Source organism: Ammospiza caudacuta, chromosome 3 (assembly GCF_027887145.1).
Source record: "Ammospiza caudacuta isolate bAmmCau1 chromosome 3, bAmmCau1.pri, whole genome shotgun sequence".
NCBI lineage: Eukaryota > Metazoa > Chordata > Aves > Passeriformes > Passerellidae > Ammospiza > Ammospiza caudacuta.
In genome coordinates this window covers 82,238,419-82,261,906 of record NC_080595.1, presented here as the reverse complement: position 1 = coordinate 82,261,906, position 23,488 = coordinate 82,238,419, and the positions used below count along the sequence as shown (strand labels likewise).

At 35.9% G+C, this 23,488-nt stretch overlaps 1 protein-coding gene across 2 annotated transcripts in view; it reads right to left on the bottom strand.

Annotated features, from left to right (window-relative positions):
* The window catches only part of NOL10 (nucleolar protein 10), a 79,410-nt gene that overhangs the window by 31,539 nt on the left and 24,383 nt on the right, over positions 1-23,488 (bottom strand). For both annotated transcript variants that reach the window (XR_009274515.1, XM_058800940.1), the window contains exons 14-20: positions 12,386-12,512; positions 11,334-11,413; positions 11,060-11,158; positions 10,381-10,470; positions 8,712-8,885; positions 8,076-8,323; positions 2,761-2,863 (exon numbers count right to left, since the gene is read on the bottom strand). Coding sequence is in view for 1 of the 2 variants with exons in the window: in XM_058800940.1 (XP_058656923.1) it covers positions 2,761-2,863; positions 8,076-8,323; positions 8,712-8,885; positions 10,381-10,470; positions 11,060-11,158; positions 11,334-11,413; positions 12,386-12,512 (921 nt within the window). In the remaining variant the exon portion in view is untranslated. The remainder of the gene's footprint in view (positions 1-2,760; positions 2,864-8,075; positions 8,324-8,711; positions 8,886-10,380; positions 10,471-11,059; positions 11,159-11,333; positions 11,414-12,385; positions 12,513-23,488) is intronic.

The window sequence follows — 23,488 nt, the reverse complement described above, 5'->3', positions numbered from 1 at the left end:
AAACATGGTGGAAGATATTTTGATGTACCATGTAGATGAAATGGTTCTTAGAGCCACAAACTATTATTTTCTTTGGAAGACTAAAACTTGTCTTTAAACTGTGCATAAACTGTAACTAGCAAACTTGAACTAGCCAAGCTCAGGAAACTGCCCATGTCAAAAAGTACTTCAGCACTTAGAGCAATTTCAAGCAGCCCAGGATAACTGCCCTGAGAGTGTGACAGAATTACCACTGTGGATGCAGCTGCATCCCCACTGCACCTCTTTCTGTAACCAGCAGCATTCACATCAGCTCATCTCCCCTAGTCTCCCATGCACACACCACTTAAACTAAGCTAGAGGTTTGCTTGCACGGACAGCATTTTGGCTGAGATGCAAACCAGTTTAACAAATATAGCAATCAGCCCATACTGGTATCAAGGCAGAAAAAGCTACTGGTTTTAGACTTTGATGAAATTTATGAACTTCCATTTTCACTGCAAGTACAGCAACAAGAAACCCCCTATTTTGAAAATACAGGTAGTTTCTCCCTGTCTCCAGACCTCTTCTGAAAGAGTCTTGATGAATCTTACTTAAGCTCATGTTGACAGCTACTTATAGTATACTGAAACTGAATGACCTTGATCTGCATCAGAAATTTTAAGGTTTGGGGCTTTTAAAGGTCTTCCATACTGTCCCAGCAGTGTAAGTACTTTGGTATTTTAGAAATCACACTATTTTGTTAGATCTATTTGCTATTGAAATTGAAAAATAAGCTGCTACATTGTAGGAACCATATTCCAATTCCCTGAAAACTAAACTGTGAAATATCAATGACAAATAGTTTCATCACTGGATGTGTCACTGGTAGCTGGGCATCAGGGGGCTGCCAACTTGCAGGAGCCAAGTTCAGCCTCAGTTCCACTGACTTAGGAGTTGAAGTGACACCAACCCCATGGAAGGACAATTCCCTCCCCTACTAAATCTTTCCACCTACTCCTAAATACACCTGCCCTTTGAGGAAAGGGCAACACAAAGCAGAAGCTGACATTTCAAGTGACATTAAAATCCCTTTTACGCCTTGTTAATTCTAACCCTTCATGCTCTGAAAAGGAGTGCCAAGACCACATAGCGTGACTTCCTCCTAGTTCTCCCTGGCTCATTCCTTAGGACTTCAGAAGATATACACAAAGTCTGTTTATTTAAGAGAAGACTTGTTAAGTCTTACTTTGTTATTTTTTTGATAGGAGAAAATATCTTCACTGCAGATGCACTATTTTTCTTTAAATTAGATTTTTAAAAGTCATTTCAATGCAGATGACGACTTTGTACATATTTCAATAAAGCAATATCAGTAAAAAGTCAGGAAAAGAAAATCCATACATGTTAGAAGCACTATAATTGAAGAAAACCCTCAAAGCTGTATCTTATCTGATGGAATCAAGTAAATTTGGCATTCTGAACCACTGCAGTGTCTTCTTCCTGCAAGGTCTGTCTACTTTGCTCTCAAATCTCTGTCAGTAAAAGGTGACAGTTCAGCGTGCACCACCAACTGCAAGAAACCTTGTGGCTTTGCACTTTGTAAGTTCAAGCTACTGTAAAAAAGACCTTCTTAGAAGCCCTGCAAACCCCATTTAATGAGCTACAAGACACCAGCAGTTACAGAGTTGATAAAATTGCCAGAAAGATTACCCTACAAGGCCCTGCAGAGGAATTTGCAACTTATTCCAGAGTCACCACATTTTAAATTCCAGCAATATAGGAATCAAAAATAGATGAAAAAGGACATCTGCCAACAGATAATAATCAATAAACTAAGTTAGGTAGAAACAGTCAATAATTCTGGGGTGGTTTTTTTCCCCTTCAGGCATATCCAACATGACAATTAAATAACTACTTAGCCATTTTTGTGTTAGCCATTTCTGTTTTACCACTGAGAACAGTATTTGACCAGTGATAAGGAGAAATGTGTTATAGCAAAGATGTTTACCTGAGGAAAACCAATTTTAACCAAAGGAAATTTTGTCAGGTCAAGTATCAATTCATATGGGTTTTCAGCTTTTAAACTGGATCCTCTCTTAGTTCTTAAGTAATTTTCCAGTACAAAAATCCCTAAGTGTACTGCAGCAGTAGCACATGCACAGAGGCATTTATTTAACTGTCTCCACACTATAAATCACCTGTATGCAATCTACAAAATTCTTTAGAATGGAAAATCAAAAACCTTGGGCAAGGTAAATAGGCAGCAGTCAACTACACACTCTATATGGAATTTGACAACCAGTATAGGACCAGAGCTCATTCCTGTGACCTGTGTTACATAAGGTCAATAATAAAGGTGTTTTAGAGCTCTGTTTCCATCGTGCTGAGACCTCTCAATGTGCTGAACCAAGAGAAAGCCTAAATTGCAGCACCCTAAGTTGTGTTTGGATCTGCAGACTGAGATCTGATTGGTGCTGGCACTGAAGTCAGGCAAGGCCACAAACTTCTGGTGGTACCTCTGCAAATAAACTATTAAAAGATGCAAGCCATTATTTTCCACCAGAACATAAGATTTTATGAGTGTTGCCTGAGTTATACAGGATAAACACAGAGTCCTACCGGAGGCTTTCATTTTCTTGGCAAGAACCTGAGGAGTTGGCAGCTTATAAAGAAATGAAGAGGGACATTTGCTTGACGGTTTTAAGTTCCTGTTCTTTCATGCAAAAACTTAAGTTACTTGTGTATTACCTTAAAAATTACACAGACACACACATAGATATATATACACATATAGCTCACCTTCTTTAATTTGAATGTTGCCTGTTTGCTGCCTACTGTGGTATCAGACACATTGAGTGTGCCAAGTTTTTCTTCAAGCTTTAAACGATCTTCAAGAGTTTTCCTGCAGAGAAAAACTAACATTAGTCCCTATTTTTGCCATCTTTTTACTTATCTTTTAAATAAAAGTTGATAATGCAGTCAAATCTAATCTCAATTTCTCTGAAAACTTGAAATGTCATAACTAAAAAAAAAAAAAACACTCAGGAAACAGAAAGAAAGATAAATTCAAATCATTCCCTCCAGACACTGCTTTCAATAGAAACACTTTTAAAATCTATGTAAAGTTCATTGTTTTTGCTGCTAAAAATTAACATGATTCTAGTTGAGAAAAAAACCACACCCTTCTATTGCAATAGTTTTCTCTGAAATATCCAATAAAGTTGGTGATATTAAACTGCACAAATAAAAAAAGTAATGCTAGATATATTCAGTTTTCTTGAAATCTTATGATTTCTGAATTGGAAACACTTTTGAGGGAAGGAAGTAAGCTTGACTATACACCTGAACGAATTAATCTCCAAACGAATCACTTCACTATTTAATCCAAGCACGAATGCCTGTTTGGACACTGTGCCCAAAACAGTCTAAGTAGTCTGCTGAATAAAAGAACAATACAAATAAGAGAATGTGATAAAGACAGACCCTGGGCCCAGACAGGAGCTCAACAGAAGCACATGCCTTCAAGCCCAGATTATCACTGAGTTTCTGTAAGCAAACTGGTGTAGAGCCTCTCCCTAAGGCACCAAATTCCAGCATTTCTGCAGACAAGGGGGTAGGTGCTGTGGACAAAAGTGACAATTTTCAGCTCTCCTCCACTGAAGTTAATGCCCTGCAAAAGCAAGCCACATGGATGTGCCCCAGTGGCTCCAGGTTGTGAGCTGGTATTTATTATCATGGTTGCCAACATCAGTTAAGGTGAGCTGTAAACTGCAACAGCTGAGGAGTAGAAAAACACCTTGTTCCCACACAGCCTCCAGCTCAGGGGGAAGCAGGCAGACAGGGACAGTGCTGCCTTCAGCCAGCCTCCCTAAAGGCACCTGGGAGTCCTAACATGGCTCATCCTTCTCCTGTAATGTAGGTCCTATGAGTTAAGTAGCACCCTCTGAGAACATGACATGGCTTCTATGATCACACTCTGTGCATGTGCTTAGAAAACATTCCCCTTACTGTACACAAAATTAGTTTCTTCAATTTGAGATTCTATTAGTGCCTCATTAGCTACCTCTGAAGAGGTCCAAGAGACCTTTTCTGTACAATTTCTAAAGCAGAAAATAAATCATCACAAAAATAGAGATCATATATAAAAAGAGTAGCCACCAAAGTCAAGGGCATTTACTGTGTATGAAGAACTCATGGCTGTGGCCTATGCATGAAGTCTCTGAAGTCCACTGAATTTTGGTTAATGAGCTATTTTATGTAACAAAGACTTTTCAGATTAACAATGAAAAATTACTGTCAAGAACTACTTTATTTCTCATGACTAGGTACTTTGTATTTTTTTCTGTAGTATATTTTTCATTGAGTACATGTAAAAACATGTTCCATCTGTGCGAATCGGAAAGACAAGCTAAGCCTTAGAGCTAACTGTGGCAGAAGATCAGTCACCAACATTGTGGTGGGATTTCTACATTCAAGTGAAGCCCCATTTTCTCCCCTTTGAAAATGAACTGGAGAAATATGGCTACTACCCAGCAATTATTGAGCATGACTGCCTAGACATTGCTTCAGTCAGGAGAAAAATTAAAATGAGTAGGTACTAGCAACATGCTGTGGGGTTGTAATCTTACTGAAAAAAAACATAGGTATGGCTCTATTTATCTGAAAATGTGCAGACCTCAAATGATAGTGAATTGTACATACTGATATACAAACAACAGCTGGGTTCTTTGTTTTGGTTTGGTTTTTTTACATCTTCCTGAACAAATTAATTCAAGGGATACATTCACACTATTATGGGAAGCGAATTCCCCTGCCCTAATGTAAAAACCAAACAAAAAAATTACCCATGCAATTTTTTTTTCTTCATTAGAGGACAGTTTTTCAGGACATCTCCTGCTGTAAAACAGGAATATCTCTTTACCAATACTAAGGAATATCAACTATGCTTTTGTTGGCTTTCTTGGCCACCTCTGAAGACACATACATTAACTGTCATACTTTTTATAAAATATGACTACTATAGTTTTTGACTTTGACGTTTTTTAACCTCAGTAACATACTCTTTAAAGGGACATCAAGTATATAAAAAAAACTCTTAGCACACAGATAAAAATCCTTTCCTTTTATGGTTTCCTTTCAAATTACTAGGTAGGAAACTTTGTTGTAGGGAAAGAAAGCAAGGATTTGCAGCTTTGTTGTGCAAGCCTAAGAGTACAAAAGGGGAAAATTAAACATAGATGGATTTGAAACAAGGGGTTTTATAGAATCATGAGTAAATTTTGCAGCTTTCCTGGACAGAAAAATGTAGACTGTTGGTCTAGAAAGAAATTTATAGTACGCATCACTGCTTTAAAAGTTGGGCTTGGAGCCGTGCTGAGTCAGGAACATGTCAAAAGAAACACCCAGTTTTATATAAGTCATAAACTGTTTCCTCAGGTAGAACATTATATGATTAGAGAGAAAAAGAACATCCAGCCATTAAATGCATAGTGAAGGTATTAAGGTACTTAATTATATTGGTCACAGACCATCATCCTGTAACTCGGATATATCAAATCAAAGACAAACATGCCAACCTCACCAGATTGTACATGCCACTACAGTCTTTCCAGTTTTCAGTATCCTACTTCAATTAATTACCTTTATGCTGACTATTTATCACTGAATAAGGCCAGCACAAAACATATTTATTTTCTCCATAAAATTCTAATATGTAAAAACACTTACTAACCAAACAAGATAGCTTAACCCAGGCTAAATCATTATGACTACAAAATGGTAACAGATATGTATTATATGAAACAGATATCAGCTGTTGATTTTTAAATTTCTTCTAAGAATTTGACGAACACCAAACTCCACACTGTGAACAATGCTTGGATGAACACCAAGGGGATCAGTGAGTATACAGCTAATTGTTTAGACAATGATAAAAAACCCCCATGTAAGTCAATTCAATGACAGCAACTCAGAAAACAAAGGAAGTGATGCTACCACATTAATTTTTTTGGTCATCCTGGTCTGTACTCAAATTCCTCTCCTCTTTTTTTTTTTTTTTTTTTTTTTTTTACATTTTACATTACAGCCTATTTGTGCATCTACCAGAGAGGATATCTATTAGCAGCAAATCTTAAGACATTCTCCTTTCTTTACAAGCAGCCTGTTAAAAGTCTTTTGATGGTTTATGTCATCACAGATATTTCTTCCTCTACAGGACAGGTCTGTGGTATATGCTTTTGCTTTTCCTGGGGTGAAGAAATTATTTTTCTCCCTTAAACCCATATAAAACGTTTCTCTTCCTTACAACTATCTTGGCTTATTTACTTGAATTTTAACACCATTTTTCACATTTAAGCCTTCTGTATTTTGAACAAAACGAAATCTTTATGCTTCAAATTGAGAGTCCTTAGAGTTTTCTTTGGGGCTCAGCAGCTGAATTTGTGCAAAAGAGCAGTATATGAGTAGTCTGCAGCCATACAGCCTTTTAATGAAATATTTCACTTGCACTAAGAATACAGTGCCATTTGACCAGTGTTTCAGGCTCCTTCCAAGTTACAGCTAATATGACTATAAACCTAATCACAATGTAAAAAATTATTTTTAACCTATAATACTTCGTCAGAATATCTGGAGTAGATTTTCTCCTGACAAAGAAGAAAAACTGACAAAATTAAAATGTTGCTTCATCATCTGGAACAAAGGTAAAAAGAAAAATAATCAGAAGACAGTTAATGGAAACATCTAAGGAAATTAAAAGTTCAGAATAAGTGGACATATTCAATAAAAAGAAGAAAGAAAAATCCCTGTGTGAAATTATTTGCTGATAAAAACAGCTAAGGAAAATATGGCAATCAGTTTTGCTGAACTGCTATAAATCCCTATTTATAAAATATCACTATTTCTACTTAAAAGAAGTCTTACAGGTACAATACAGAAATCATAGACTATCTGACTACCATAGGAACACTGTCTTGCTAATACTTAAAAATCCACTTTACATGATCATTCTAATTAAAAGGTTGAATTTTTATCAAGTGTTTCTTTATGTGTCTCCCAAAATTCCCACCATAAAAAAAACAGATTGTAGAGTAGTCATTAGTGACATAAAGAAACAGCCCCATTGTATTATTCACTTTCTTTCCTTTGACTGTGCAATTTCATTCTAAATAAAACAGAAATGTTTATTATGAGATCCATCTAGCCCAACAACCCATTTCCAACATCAGTCAAAATTCTGTTCTGCACCAGCTGTGCTGCAAGAACTTTGAAGCTACTGTCTTGAAAGGTTTAATGAGTGTCTGTGCTCCAAACAATAAAATTCTATTAAATCTCATCTTCTGAAGGGCTCAACTCACCTCTGAAAAAAACTAATCAGTGAGATTTGCAGCCACTGAGCACCTCAAAGCCAAGTCCTTTAATTAATGTGCTCTTTCTTTCTTTAGTTTGAAATGCTTATCCATGTACCCATTATTTCAGATGATCACCAATTTACGGAAATGAAAGAACCAAACCAAACAAACTACACTTAACAAACACCCTCCTAGCCTGGTATTTTGTATTGCAAAATGAAAAACAGAAATAATAAGTCCTGACATTATAAGGACAGTGTAGATTTTGAAAATTTCTAGATGCCATAAAAATACCCAAACAAAACAATTTTTCTTTCACCATGTTGACCCATCTTGATCCTACTCCCAAAACAGTGACTACTCATGTAGCATTCTAAACCCTTTTGGACAGCCAGATTAAAAACATCCAGTCTGTTAACCTCATAGTGACACTGGTGGAGAAATATAACCAGTCTCACAAGACATCACTGTTACCTGTGAGAGCAGCACTGCACTAACACTGAGTAATGGATCCCCCAGTCTGACTCAGGAGTATCTTACTAATTTTATTTGCATTGTTTCTCTGTCCTAGTTTAAATAGTGTATTTTTTTATCTATAAAACAAAGCATACAATGACTATGTCACCTTAAGTTATACCCTTGGATCACCAAATGTAGCTTTACACTAGCAAGTGCTTCCATGCCAAAACACTGCGGGCCTGCACTGTAGGGAAATACTTGAGAATCACCCACTCCAACCTATTAAAATAGGAACATTAGTCTTACTTCATTAATTTTTGTTTTTTGGCAGAGTCTTTGAAGCTTCTGAATTCCTCTCCTTCTTTAATCTCAAAAAACTGAGGTTTTAGTAATGTTTGCTGATCCTCCTTGAGCCTTTCCTGCCGCTTTAGTTTTTCCTCTTGGCGTAAAAGCTTGCGCTGTTTCCTGACCTCTTCAACCCAGCCTTTTTCATCATCTGAACTCTCAGAACTTTCTGCATCACTTGCTTTTCCTTCTGGTTCTTCCTCCTCTTCCTGCAGACAAAAATAGTATAAAATAAGAAATCATCCACTAATTTTCTTTCCAAATCATTCCTGCAATTGGAGTACGTGACAGCTTTTACACAGATACAGCTGAAGAGAGCTACAACTTTTGAACAAAAGCAGTAACAGCAAATAAGCTGAAAATATATCACAAAGTTGCTACCATCTACATATTTTATGTTTTTCAAACCTGTGTTTGTGCAAAAACAGTATTGCATCTAAAAACTAGATTAAATTTATAAATGACACTTAATTATTGTAGCTGATAAGACATTTCTCGCATTGCCTTCATCTTTCTGGGGTGAAAAGTCTGAATGCCTGAAACAGAGGAAAAAAAAACTCCATAGGCTTTCTTAATCCAAATGGGAAAATATTTTACCTGTCCTTGTGCTTCCAGTTCTTCTAAGATCTTTAGCTTCCTCTTTCTTTTCTCACTTATTTTAGAAACAAGTGGGTTAAGTAGCCTAAATTCTTCACTCTGCTCATCCACCTGGAAATCTGGATTCTCAAACATGACCTTAAAGCGATCATCTTTGAGAAGGCTGGGCAGATTCTGGAACAGGAGCAAAGCATGAGCAAGTTAGACAATTCTGAAACAGACATTAACAAAATACGTAACACTTTTCCTTAATTAAACAAAATTAATAACCAGCATATGAAATGCCTGTTGCTTTATCCTTCCAGGTCAAATAAAAATCAAGATTTATGCTTATTGTACTTTAACAAAGATTGTTTTAAGCTACCTGTAAGCAAGAGTTTTTTTAATACACAGTACAGACACTTTAAATACACAATTACTAATATTTTCAGATAAATGTTTCTCATACATTCAGCCAGCTAGTCTGGAGACATGTTGATATCTACTGACTAATCAGCAGTACCTGCAAGGCAAATATACTGCCTGATGGGGATGAGTCTACAACATGTAAAACAAATTTTATAAGGGTACGTATCTTTATGTAATGCTACTATTATTTTAGTGTAAATACTTAAGAGGAAATGTTGTTATACATATTATAACACTTTTTCTTCACTACTTTCACACACAGAATGTAAAAGGCAGTTTAAATCATGTCAAAGTAAAATGAACTCAGTGTAAATTATGCTGCTGGTGAATTCAGAATAGTTCAAGCTACTAATTCATCTTAGGAGAAGACCAGTTGCTGTCATTTTAAAATCAGTGCACACATAGCTTTTTAATAGAAAATTTTAATTTTTTAACATTGCTCAACTTATACCAGCATATTAATCCCACCACTGCACTAGGTTTTCCTTGTTATTGAAGAAAAGGAGGGTGGAACTAAGGATACAGAAAACAAGAATAAATTTCAAACACAAAACCAGTGCAAATGTGTAACTTTCAACCACAAAAAAAATTAAATCCCAAAGCCTGAAATAAATTGCTTGTCATAGGACTCTAATACTGTTTGAGAAAAATAATCTCTATGTACATTTTTATATACACTCTATTTAGTCCACTTAATAACACAATCTCTAGGTACTTCAGTCCCCATCTACTGAACTCTCATTTAAGTTTCACCACCAACCTATCTTTTTAGTAGTTCATCCTTCCTCTAACCTCAACACATAAAATTTCATTATTTATCACATGCAGGCTAGTGTCTGCCTATCATGAATGCTAACTGTATATACTAAAAAGGCAATTGTATCTTAAATTTTATAGATAACATCTATCCTGTCATGGTCACCACCAAAATACCAAAAACATATGCAAACAACAGGTCTTGTTTGAACAGCTGTGGTACTGAGGCTGCATTAACCAGTTTTTGGAGTTCTGTGAAACCCATATTACCTTCACAGTGAGTATTTAATAATTTTTAGCATCAAGTCACTATATGGCTTTTTTTGTGCTGCAGCCACAGTCAAATACACTTAAAGCCACCTACCAGAATAAGTTATTTATAAGAAACAGAACCAATGGTATTTTGAATCTCTTTGGCCAAATAGCAACAATTAAAAAAAAAAATCCTGTAAGCATTGCTAGTTCTGTGCTCCCAGCTAGAGAATTCACCAAAACAAGAGCTCACCTTTTGTTTTCTTTTTTTACTAAACTGTTGCTCCTCTCCTTCTTCTTCAATCAGTTTGAGTGCAAGTTCTTTATTAACTTTTGGGAGTTTCTAAAAAGAGGAAATAAGTTAATAAATTAGCCTTTTTACACATGCAACCTACATGCTTTACTTACAACTGTTGCAGAAAAGCTCCTTGACTAGTTCCAAATATCTCTAGGTACTAGTAAAGTAACTGCCCTTAGAGAAGATTTAAGAACTTGTATATTATTTTTAACTTCTAATGCATCACCTTTAGAACTTTAAAAGCAACTCTTTCTCCTTTTATGTTGAACAGATCCAATCTAGAAAGTTACTAGTTATAAACACAATACAATTTTCATGTATCTCTTTCCAGAGTATCATGTTTCAATGGCTTAAGTAATTAATGACAGAAGTAGAAAATGCAAAGCTTTACCAGTGGACTATTTGCTGAAGTGGCGAATGAGATGAGACCTGCTCTTTTAGTTTGGTATCAGCCTTTCAAAATCCCACACATGAGAATTTTGTTTCCATTCAAGAAGTTCTATAAATTACTTTGTGTGTGCAATGATGAACAGATTCAACTCCTAAGTCACTACATCTCTACGATACACTTAGGAGTACATTACTCTTTATGAATACCTTTCCCCAAAGTATACCATTTATTTCTAGGATTTACCTTCAATTGAACTCTCTGTGCACGAGTTTCTTCTATCTTCTGCCTTATTTTCTCTCTTCTATATTCTTCATAGGCAAAGGGGTTGGCCATCATTTTTGCCTTTGAACAAACAGGAGGAAGTAAAAAGAAAGTACCATTAATACAGGACACAGTCCATTATCTGCATGGAAAAAAAATCTAGCCAAAACAAAAAACTACAAAAAGACGAAGAAAACCCACAGCACATATATTTTACTGTTAAGAATAAAAATTGACAAGATTCAGCCATAGTTACCTTATGATAAAGTCTTATGTCCATGAAGAAGCCATGCATATATGCTCTGAGCAATGATGATCCAATGAGATGAGCAAGGCCTAGGAAAAAAGTTCCAGAGAATTTCAAAGAACTTTCACATATAAAGAACTTCTATTCCAAGACAGCCACTTCACTTCCTTAAGACAAACAAACACTGCCAATGCAAAATATCAATCTAACAGTCATAGTCATGACATCAAGACTAATTAAAAGTGGGAATAAGAATCGTTTTGGCCAGCAAAAAATTTTAAGCTTCTTCGGAGCAACCAGATCCACTTTTCTTGCCATAATACATGTTACTGAGCACTTTTTAAAAATTCCCACATGCACTATTCTCTATAGAACTTCACAAAGAATTCCAGAGGATGATTTTTGGGAAGTCCATAAATGTTTGATAATCCCTTTTTTAGTGTGATAGATTTTTCAATTAAAGAGTTTTGCCCTGTGTCAAACCCAACACTCACAGTCAGAGATAAATTAAGTAAACTGGAGCAAAACATTGCAATCAAACCATGTAATGGACAGAAAAAGGACTAAGTGCCTCAAGACAAGGTTGCTTACCTTCTCTGCTATATAATTTTCAGTATTTCAATTTCTTGAAACTGTTAGCCCTAGAATGATTTGCATTTTCTGAAAATTACTACATTCAAATAGGGCAACCTTTGGTTGCAAGTTCCAAATTCTATTTCAGCACCTCAAAAGTATTTTGACAACTAAACCAACTTTTCTTCCTATGCCTTCCATGTGGCATATGAAAGCACAACAGATTCCCAGATGCATTATACCAGCAAATATCAATCACCTTCTTGAGATAAAAATCTGAGAAATACTAGTGTCTTGTGTTATACTGGTTGGGAATCAAAGAACTTAGACCCATCAGTCTGGAATATTTATAACCAAGAAAACAAGAGAAAACTACTGTCAGTGAATTTCTAGCAGCCCTCATACACCACACTGAAATTACAAAAATCAGATGTGCAAATGTTCAAAAATTCAACAAAGAAGTCAGCCAAAGAGTGTATATATTTTACCTAAATTTTCAAGATCTTTTCTGGTAACGAATTTGTAATCATCATAAACAGTGCTTTCTGGATTCTCTTCCAGTTCTTCAGTCAAGTTGTCCAAGAAGGAACACCATTTTGGGGCAGGTCCTAAAACCTGTGGATATTATGGAATGTTTTAACATTGCATTTTCTTACAGAAAGCCTACAGTTAGGCTCTTGGCTACTATGCTACAAACAAATTAATCCCACAGCACTTAGAGAACACAAACCTATTGCTTGCATTACCAACAAAGAGTACTATAGATTATGTAAGTGTTATTTTAATTTAGATCAAAGTTTCAAGTTTAACTGGAGCCAAACATTATAGAAGAAATTACAAACTAATGGCACTAGATAGCAACTAATTTGTAAATTGCTGCTGGATCTTTAACTTGCTAGGTTCACTATGCAATCATGTTAAATCCTACTCTACCCTGTTTATCTTAATTATAACACCACAGATGTATTTAATGTATTTTATTCGGGGATAAACCCAGACTGTATGAACAGATAATAGAAAATATTAAGAATACTTGCATATTTCCATGATGAGGCAAAAGATTTGTTTGCCCAGTGTTAGGTAGCACTATCAATGTATTTTTCCATATAAGTTTCCTCCAATTCCCCAAGTTAAAAATCAGCTCCCTTTACTTTTCCCTCCTGCTGTTCTGATTGAGATTCCTTTCCATCTTGACTCATGCAGCCACACTCAGCTGTTCCAGTAGTCTTATTTTAGCAGGTGAGTTAGCTGCATGGAAAAATCTAACACTGCATTTCTCTCCCTAGTGTAAATCAGCTGACATTTTAGAATGTTAAGTCACCAGCTAAATTCCAGTGGGACTTTTAACGAGGCTTCGGATTTGTTTCCTAAAAATTCATGTTAAAAACTCCAGTCAATCATACAAATGCTTGTGACACAAGAGCATTTTAAGATCCTATTCAATTAGGGAAACAACTAGAAGTGATTTTATTTATTTAACATATACATAGCTTGTTTTAACTTGATTGCTGATTAACTGTATGAGATAATGCTGTTAATTTAAAAAGTGTGTTTCTTCTAATTCAAAAGTCTTATTTTGAAGACAACTACACTCAAAAAACCCTGTAAAATTGTGCTCTGGACCATAACATTTTATCTATCATATTCTTGCCTGTAACACTCAAGACAATAATATTTTATTCTAGCCCACTACTGTCTCTCTGTATTAAATACAATTTATCTTCCTAAGATCTCAGCCCTAGCTGAAACCATCACATGCCAAATGAAAAGTGCACTTTTTTTTACCATGCTGCATATTTCATTCCAATTACGAAGCACTTCCAAGGAAATACCCAAGATGTCACTAACAAGAAACATTTTACCCACTTAATTAACCAAAATCTCCATGTCTGCTCCAGGAATAAATGACATATATAACATTCAGACTGACTTCTTGCCAACATTCCAGAAGCTTTTGTCTCCATCCAGATTTTTTATTTCCCCCTAACCCACTTTTTAAATAAGCTTTTATATTAAGCTTATATATTAAAAAACTTTTATATTGAAAAGAAAGCAGTCTAGATCTATTAAATGTCTTCATGTCACTTAAGTCAGTTATCTGTGCCTCATTACCAGACCATCAAAGCATGACTACAATTTTATTTTAGATGAAGCAGTTTGTACTTCTTACTAAAAAAACTCCCAAGCTGCTTACTAACTAAACAAAACTTCTCTTTTAATAAAATTTAAGGACAATATTCTCTCCTATATGCAAAGCCTGATACTTAGAGTAAAACCTTTCATGGGGCATAATCTGTGCCATGAAATACATGAAGCAAAAACCTGATTATTCACAATCATCTGTGAAGTGAACTGGATGATCAGATCATAGAAAACAAAGTGGGGGAAATGAGATAATTAATGGAAAAAAGTGGTGGCAGAATACCAGGAAAAAAATAGAAAGTCCAACCATTATTAAAATTTTGCATGTTAACTGTCAGAAAGGAAAACCCTACAGAGATATCTGTGTATGTTTATTACCTTATTTCCCCTTCTCCCACCCTGCTGAAACCACTTGCCTACCTATTCTAGGACACCTTAGGAGCTCTGCGTCATGCATTAAAATGAAACATTTTTTAAAGCTTGGAAAGAAATTAAAAAATAGAAAAACAAACAGTATCAGCCACAATGACAAGAACATAAATAAGAAAATTTTGTCCTTCTTTTGCAATAGTAATTCTTCACATAATTTAACTGCTACTGCATTTTTAACAGCAGAATTTAATGGTCCACTGCCAAACAACAGCTGTCCCATGATGATGCTAAAAGCACTCCAGAATGCCAAGCTCCAGGGCTCCACCATTCCTGCGCCCAGATACAAAAGCAACAATTGACAGGGTTGGTTTGCACTGGGCTCCAGGGACAAGGTGGGAGAAGTGAAACTGGCCTGTCTTCCCCAGTTCATGACATTCCATACAGTGGCCACATTGCAACACAAGTGGGACCCTTTGGAGCCACTGCCATCCAGCACTGGCACCACCTCAGCCTGGCCTGCAGTCCCTGCTAAAGCCACCAGAACAAAACAAAACTGTGGAGTTTGTGTAGTCAAGTAATATACTGGCAATTTGGAGTGAAAAGGCACAAATCTACCACACCTCACAGAGAAAAAGGCACTGAAATTGACAGCACAAATCAGAAAATGTTATGAGGTAGGTAATTGCATGCAACTTAAGTGACAGATATAATTTGTACGATATTCATGATATGCCAAATAGGTTTCTCTGTAAGTTTTAGAAAAGTTGCACTCAGTCAGTGGGAAAATAATTATTAAATGAATGCACATCTATGCTTGGCTTTTATCCAAATACTTTTTAGCACAGGAAAACCAGACGTGAGCACCAACAGTGATCAAATTAATATTTTTTCCTGTTTTCATTATTATGCTGCTTTCTGTAGGATAACCACTTCTAGAGACAATTTCTGCCAATTGCTACTGAAAGTCAGAAAGACTGCTTTGAAAATGTTTTTGCCCATCAAGAGAGGAGCTTCCCCCACCAGCAGGGCCCAGCTGGCAGTGAGTGAGGGGGTGCCTTGCTCCCCTCCCAGCACCTTCCTCCTTCACTGGAAATGGCACCCAGGAGGTACCAAAGCACAGCTGTCCCTCAGTGTCCCACCACCACACTGCAAGGCAGAGTGACAGATGGGTCACACCAGTGCCTCCTCCCCACAGCAAAACTTACCACTACCATGGTAATGCAGACACCTCACCACTGCCTTTCATCCTATTCCAACCCATAGAAAGTAAAAAGGTGGACTTAATAATTATTAGTATTGTGCCACCTAATATCAAATTTTTCTTACACACATTAGAATATTTGTCTACTTTACACATAGAAAGCACAAAATATGAGGAGTCATCTAGCATGCAACTGAGCAGAGACAAGTCCGAGACCAAACTGTCAAAGAAATGGAAGAGAAAAATATTCACAGAAAAATATTTTTTAAATATTGTAAAAAAACTTCAAAAATCACAGTTCTTTGTATTCTATTCTACAAGATGTTTGACTTCGTAATCTTGTGGCACCACAAGTCTTACATGGTCCAGAATGTTCTTCTGGCCATGCCTAATTCCTGAGCACTTTTGTAGAAATATCACCCTGTCATTGGCCTGTAATTCTCCTAAATTTAACAAAGCCTAGAACAGCATAGGTATTATGCCCAGCCCACAACAGACGTTCCTTATCTTCATTTGAAACACCAGACAGCACTTGTACACTTTTAAACACCACTCAACAGTTTGACAGCCAGCTCTGTAGAGCTCTTAGAGCCCCAAAAACCTGCCCTAATCCTAACTAGTACTAAACATGTTCAACTACTTAAAAGAAGTCTAGGATGTGTAGAAGCTTCCATAGTCAGATATCAAGAGATTTAAATTAAACTACTATGAATGCACATCCAGACAAGTTTTGTTAAGTATCTGTTTGAAGGTTTCTAAGACCAATTCTACAAGAGTGACTGAACAGTTGCTCTTTGCTTCTCAGGGAGTAAAAACAGGTTCCAATCTGTTTTTCTGAATGTTAAACAGTAAGTTCCTGGAAGATTTCAAACAAGGCAGTGATAAACTCTTCAGCAATAAACAAGATGTCAAATATAGTAAGACCAACCCTCCCAATCTTCACTGGTTTATTTTCGCAATCTGAAATACGCAAAATGCTCACAGACAGCATTTATCGGATTTGAAAATTACTCAGTAGAATCTAGAAAGTTTAGACTGTCCAAATTTTCTCTAGAAGACTAACTTAATGTATGTGGACAGCATTTAACCACACAGTTCCAGAGGCTTTGGAAAGCAGAGGCATTATTTGCTGTGGCTGCATGAGATTCAGAAAAATTTCAGTTTCACAAAAATGAACTCTGTAAGGCTGTATCATGCCACACCGTAGTGATAGAGCTAGTAACAAAAAAGCATGAAAACACATCCTATCACTGTTCTTTTGTATTTTAGAAGTAAAAGCTTCTATCAAAAATCTATGTGTTGTGGTACCTTCCACACATTTTGACTAAGACCATTACTAAATAACAAAAATGTACTAACTAAATAATTCACTGCCATATTATTTGAATAATAGTGATTACAACAAAAATAGCACATATTTAAGGTCTTCAACAGATATCTAGGTACAGTATATTGTGAAAAATTATTAATGAGTTGGTGGAGACATTTTGAACAAGTCCAGTACATGTGAATGCAAACTGTAGCCAGGACTGTGAAAAGCAGCAAGGAGGATTTCTGAAACAGTAATGCTTGCAAAGGAATAAATACATCACAGAGACACTATAAACTAGAGCTGAGTTAGGCATCAGAAGAGTGTAACTCTTAGCAGCTTTTTAAGTGGCAATAATGGGGAACAGCAAACAACAAATTTCAGATGCAGTCTGAAATATTGAAGAAAAACATTATATAATCTGAGTGCTTGTAATGAGATGGGACTTGACTTCAGAATCCAAGGTGGCTCATCCATTCCTCCATTCCCAATTAAAAACAAAACCAAAAAATAAAATTTAAAGCACTTCAACAAGGATATTATTTTCTAGGCTATACTGTCTTGAAACTAAATATATTCTATATATCCAACTCTATACATATTATATATATAACTCTCTCTATATATATATATATAAAAACCTATATATAACTCTATATATATGATATATAATATATTCTATATATCCATTCTATATATCCAACAAGCAGAGATTATTTTCTAGGCTATAATTTCTTGAAACTAAATATATTCTATATATCCAACTCAAAGACTTCACATACATATTTACCTACAGGACAAAAAAGAATTCTTTGGAGAAGACATATAGTAACAATAAAATCTTAATTTTGTTTGTTTGTTAATGAAATGGCACAATATAAAGCATTTAAAACCTTTAACAGGATATAATTGCTGGAGAAAGCAAATGCACATCTATGCATGCATATTCTCAGTTTCAATCACACCATTTAACAGGAGAAAGATTACAAAAGGTCTAATGAGGGAGGTAAAAAAAAATTATGATCCCCAGGGTGTGAGGAGTGATAGAAATGTGCAATTGCATTTTAAACATAATTAGCTCCCTAATTGCATATCCAAGTTTAATTAATGCAATTACATGCAATATTAATTACTATTCATTTTAAGAATATTGTTTTCAATGTTTTGTTCTCTAATTTTAAGAATTAGACAGATCTCAATATGTAGTAACTTTGAAAAGTTTCCATCTAGATGCATTGAGAAGACAAGAGAAGAAAGAACACCTCATTGCACCTTGTTAACAGTTAACATTAAATCAATTGCAACTGGTAACTCAAAAAACCCAATGGATCTTTTCTAGCTTGTAGATGATAAAAGCTGCAGCTCTCTGTTCTTGTTACTATGCTTTTGGCCTTCAACCACAGCCAGCCAAAGAGATCAGCTCGTGTTAAGAAGGAGCCTTGGGATCACATTATCTTGTTATGTTTCTGTCTACATTTCCATACACAGCAATTCCCATAGCAACCAATATGCTCCAAACAATTTGTAATTTTGAGTTCTCCATTCTTTTGTAATCTTCATTCTTCCTATGAATGCTCTACAATCAACTCCAACTATGCTCTGTTAATCTCGTAATTCTATTTAATGGACTGAAGAAAATTATTTGATTCTCTAAATTAAATTGGTTTGGGGAATAAACTCCAAACAAATTTCCCATATATTCTTCATAATTTCATGTTTTCATTCACCCTGCATCATATGGTGTGAATTTGGTGCTTTTAAAGATATCAAGTAGCTCAGTGGAGTATAGACATGACCAAGAGAGACTAAATAGCACACTCTCCCCTTTTGGCACACTACTGACAACAGCACTGCAGTTGGTTTTAAGCCCACACACTCATAAATTTCACTGAACTATACAATGAATTGGCTCTTTTCACTCATCCTAACTCCAGCACATCCAGACATTTTTGGTACATTCATTAATCAGTGAGGTTGAATACCTTTCACTATGCTATGGACACTGCCAAATCAACTATTTGGAGGTTTTACTCCTTAGAGAGCATGTTAAAGGAAACATTGCTTTAAAGACCTTCCCAGTGTTAAACAAGAACTCCTGCAGGAACTTGCATGCATCTTCTAGAAATGAGATTCTAAATCTCTCCACCCTGGCAGTTATCAGATAGTAAGTACTTCTAATTCTAAGCAGTTTGGCTTTATAGTGGTGGTTTGGGGTTTTGTTTTTATTTTTTTTTAATCACATACTCTCTGGTCTGATAAGTACTACAGTCAGTTAACCAGTCACAGGTCTGCTCTCACTGTGAATGCTCCTTCTATCTTTTGAAGGAGACAATGGTCCAGTTGCTCATAATGTTGGGAAAAAAACCCTCAAGGAAACAAAGTTACTCCTTAAAACTGTAAATAAGGTTACCAGAATAGCTCTTTTCCTCACAAGACAGAACTAAAAAGGGACACTTCTTAAGTCACCTGTGACTTACCAGCCATGGCATGAAGAGTAAAATCTGATGCCTCCACCAATGTCCCTATCATGTTCTGACATCCATAAAATAAACATTTCATCAGTGTTGCTACAGATCTGTTATTTATCAACCCTACAGGTTGTAAATATTGAGATAATGTGAAGTCAGAAAGATACGCTGAAACTTGAAGCACACGAAGACACTACTTTCACACAAAGTCAACTAATCAAATGAAGCTCAAAAGGTAAGGGGAGAGTGGCTTCTCAAAGTATCTGTTACAACCATGACCTGCTTCAAGCACCTCCCAAAAATACCAGTTGGAAATAATCCAAGAGTTACCAAAAGTCTGTCTTTATTCTACACAGCAGGTTCTATGGCATACCAGCTGTAAAAAGAGAGGCAACTAGGACAATTGCCTTAATACTGTGCAGTAAGTTCAGCTGGGACCCTCTTCACTGGTTTTATTTACCTATGGACATGTGTTGATTGTTTTTCTTTATCCATGAAAAAAAAAGTGTAGATGAGGTATGATCAGCTGATTTAATGCCTTACTGACAGTAAGTCAGGAACCACATTTTACTCTGGCCATCCACACCTTCCATTCCCTACCACATTACACTAAGTGCTCATACCAATTCCTTTGCATAGGTCCTGGTACTCATCAAAACCTTCACGAAGTCAATTTACTGTTTAGGGACTCTGTGTCACTGAACCAGCACAATCTCCCTCACAACAATACCACCTTTATGGTTTACACAGTCTAACAAAAACCTCCATCCCATCATGACAAATTAGAAAGAATAAATTCCTTGCAAAGTTCTTCCCTTGCCTTTACAACTGGGACTACAGTAGAGGCAGACAAGGAAATGGTAAGTGGGAAACTTCATAATGTCTTGGCCTTCCTTTTAAACAAGGAAAGAAGTTCTACACAGCTTCCAACTGTTCTAATATGTTCAGAAATCTGTTTCTCAAAACATAATGGCACATATGCCATTCTTCTTACTATACAAAGGGCACAGGCCATCAACAGACAAAACTCCACTACTAACATAGATGAGAGTAACACATGCATTGGTTTCAGTAAGTACACAACAGCCCCTGATGGCAATCTAAATTAACAAGTAAGAACCACCAAAAATAAGCCAGAAATGCCAAGTCCCAACATGTCCCCTTATCAATTTCTCTTGACGGGACAGGAAAATTCCTCAACTGTCTCACTGTGTAGGATCTTGCCTCTTGTGCTTTTAAGTGGCTGGGAACAGAGTTCTTACAGTACACACCAGATGCCAAGAAATGTTACAGCATAAATATCTTTACAGTCATTAAAACAACACATATTTGAGGATGATCTGTATTTTAGGGAAATCTGAGGAATGCTACAGATATAAAGGTAATGGCAAATCCAGCTGTTTGTCTGCCTTACATGACTGACAAACTACCAGAAATCTAGGAATGTGTGAGTTTCTAATAACTCCCTACTATTGCAGGTTAATTGCTTTTTGCAAAACTGGGAGGAAGACTTCTGAGTTTATGCAAGTACTGCCAGACAACACAAAGGGAAGGAAAAGTAACTACCTGTTGGGAATATGCAGCTCCTCCAGATAATGAAGATAAGCTCAGCATAAACCAACTTCACTGAAGAGCATAATGCTAAAGAAATTTTGCACAATTCAGGAAATAATTTTAAAGAGAAAGCAGCTTTCAAATAAATACTTGAAAGCTTTCACATACATGATAGTTTTTTTTTACTTCTAAGGTCTTCTCTGACAAAAATCTTAGATCTTTGTAAATTCCACTATTTCTGCATAAAATAGTCATAACTCACAAGACATTTCAATTCTGAATGTAACACAGAAGATGACAGTTACCCTGTACTTTCAAATGCAATGAAATAAAGACTGAGTTGAAATTATTACATGGAGAAAATTCTCACATGCTTTGTCTTTTCTGATTCAAAAGCTAAAACACTCCAGTTCTTATTACATGCTGATAGACATGTAGTACATGTACAAGTACAAAACTTCCATTCAGCAATTACACCTATTCATTATCTGTGACTGCCTCTCTCTTCATTGACTGAAGCTAGGCAACTGCATCTCTAGATTTTCAGAAATCAAGGGAAGAATAGATGGATCAAAGGAAAGAACAAGTTTAAGTTAAGAAATAAAAAATATCTTTCAAATACTCAAGGCTTAAAACAAAGGGAGCATGCTCCCCCCTCAAAACATGCTTCTTAAAATAAGAATGCAAGAACAGAATTGCTTGAGAAACAGTCACAACACTAAAAAGCACATGATTCTTTTGTCAGTGGTAAGGGCAATCACCTGGTATAATTCCATACAACTGCTTTTAAGAGTTTTCTCCTGTGCTCTATGAAGGGTTTAACATAAACTATACGTATTACTTTACAGTCAGTGTGCTGCTGTCTGGTCAAAAAATACTGAAGAAATGCTGCCTAGTACACTAACAGCCACAACAGCACTAAGCAGGGTTCATACACATTTATAATCTAGACTAGTACATCATCAGCACCAGAAACATCTGATCATCAACAAGTTTTACAGGAAGATCAGAAATTGTTTCCTGATCATCACACATTGGTGTTTTCCTTCTATATACATGTGATAAGTGGGACTGTGTCTCTCAGCCAGCACTTGGGAAATGGAGGATATCCTTTGTTGGGAATAAGCCCAGTGTGTTATTTTTCAGTTTGAAAGTGTTTAGCTTAAAAGTAGGAAGCTCACATTTCTGCTTGTGAAGATAAACAACTTTTTTCCTATGCTTGTAAATACTGTGAGATAGGTAATGTATCATTCACCAGACTTTTTTTTTTGTGTAAAGGATTAGACTGTTCTGGATGGAAAACACAAATTTGCAAGATTGATATATCAAAACTCAAAATTAGTTTAAAGGCCCAAAGATGCACTCAAGTATCTTTTTATTAATGGAAACTTTCTTCTTTGACACTTGGCAGCCCTAAAGCAATATATTATTTCATAACAACCCTTCTTTCCAGTCATTTCACAGTTTTCAAAATGAACAAACTAAGATTAAGACCAACATTTTCCATTTTACGTCACAACTACCATTTTATTTTACTATACTTTTTTTCCCAGAATATGAAATGCTTCTCTACATTACATATTGTTTCAGGATAGAAAAAAAAATCTCTTAGCACAAGCCAGTTTCATGGTCGCTTTCTACTTTACCAAAAACATGTTAGGGAAGGGCTGTATTGAATAGGATGAACAACTGTCTTCTAGTCTTCCAGAAAACACAGCCTCATCACATGATCTTCAAGACAACACTTGAGGCAGCACCTATACAGAATGACCTAATACTGCCAATCAGAAGACATGAAAACATTCTAAAAGAAATCAAAATCTTGTACTCTACTGGAAATCTGTTCTATTAGTGTCAAAATGCCAAACACAAATATAATAAGAATTGCATTGTCTGATTCATAGCTTTTACCACACTAGCCAAAAATCTGTACAGAAGGTCTCACTGTAACTGCATCCGCAAACTATCTGAATGACAGCTGACTGTACAGAACACTGGCCCTAAAGGTATGAAATACAAGATGTGGACAGGTAGGTTTGTATTCCTATCATATAAAGACCCAAAAGAGAAAAAAAGACAATCAGCAGATCCCAAATGGATAAAATGTAAGTCTCAGATTAATAAAATTGTTCTAAAAGTCTGTGATCATAGAGCTAAATGTGGAGAGTATAACACAGGGGAAAACTCCCACACTTCCTAAAGTGAATAATGACAGATTGTAAAGACAGGTATCTGATGGTCATAACTTCTTGTATAGAACTAGTGAGAGCACCCTGTCACAGATTGACAGAAAATACCTATTTCAGATAAATGCTTTTTCTCTCTGTGAGTGAACTGAACACAATTTTGACCAATTCAGCCACTTAGAAGCAGCTCACCTGGGCACCTATGACCAAAGCATGTTCATCCCTAATTTACATTCTAGAACTACTCCAAACAAATATCCAGAAAGAAATAAAGAGGATGAACTAAGATATTAAAAAACTGCTTTCACTTGTATTTTCTTCAGTACAAGCTCCATCTACAGATTTGTTTTACCAAATAA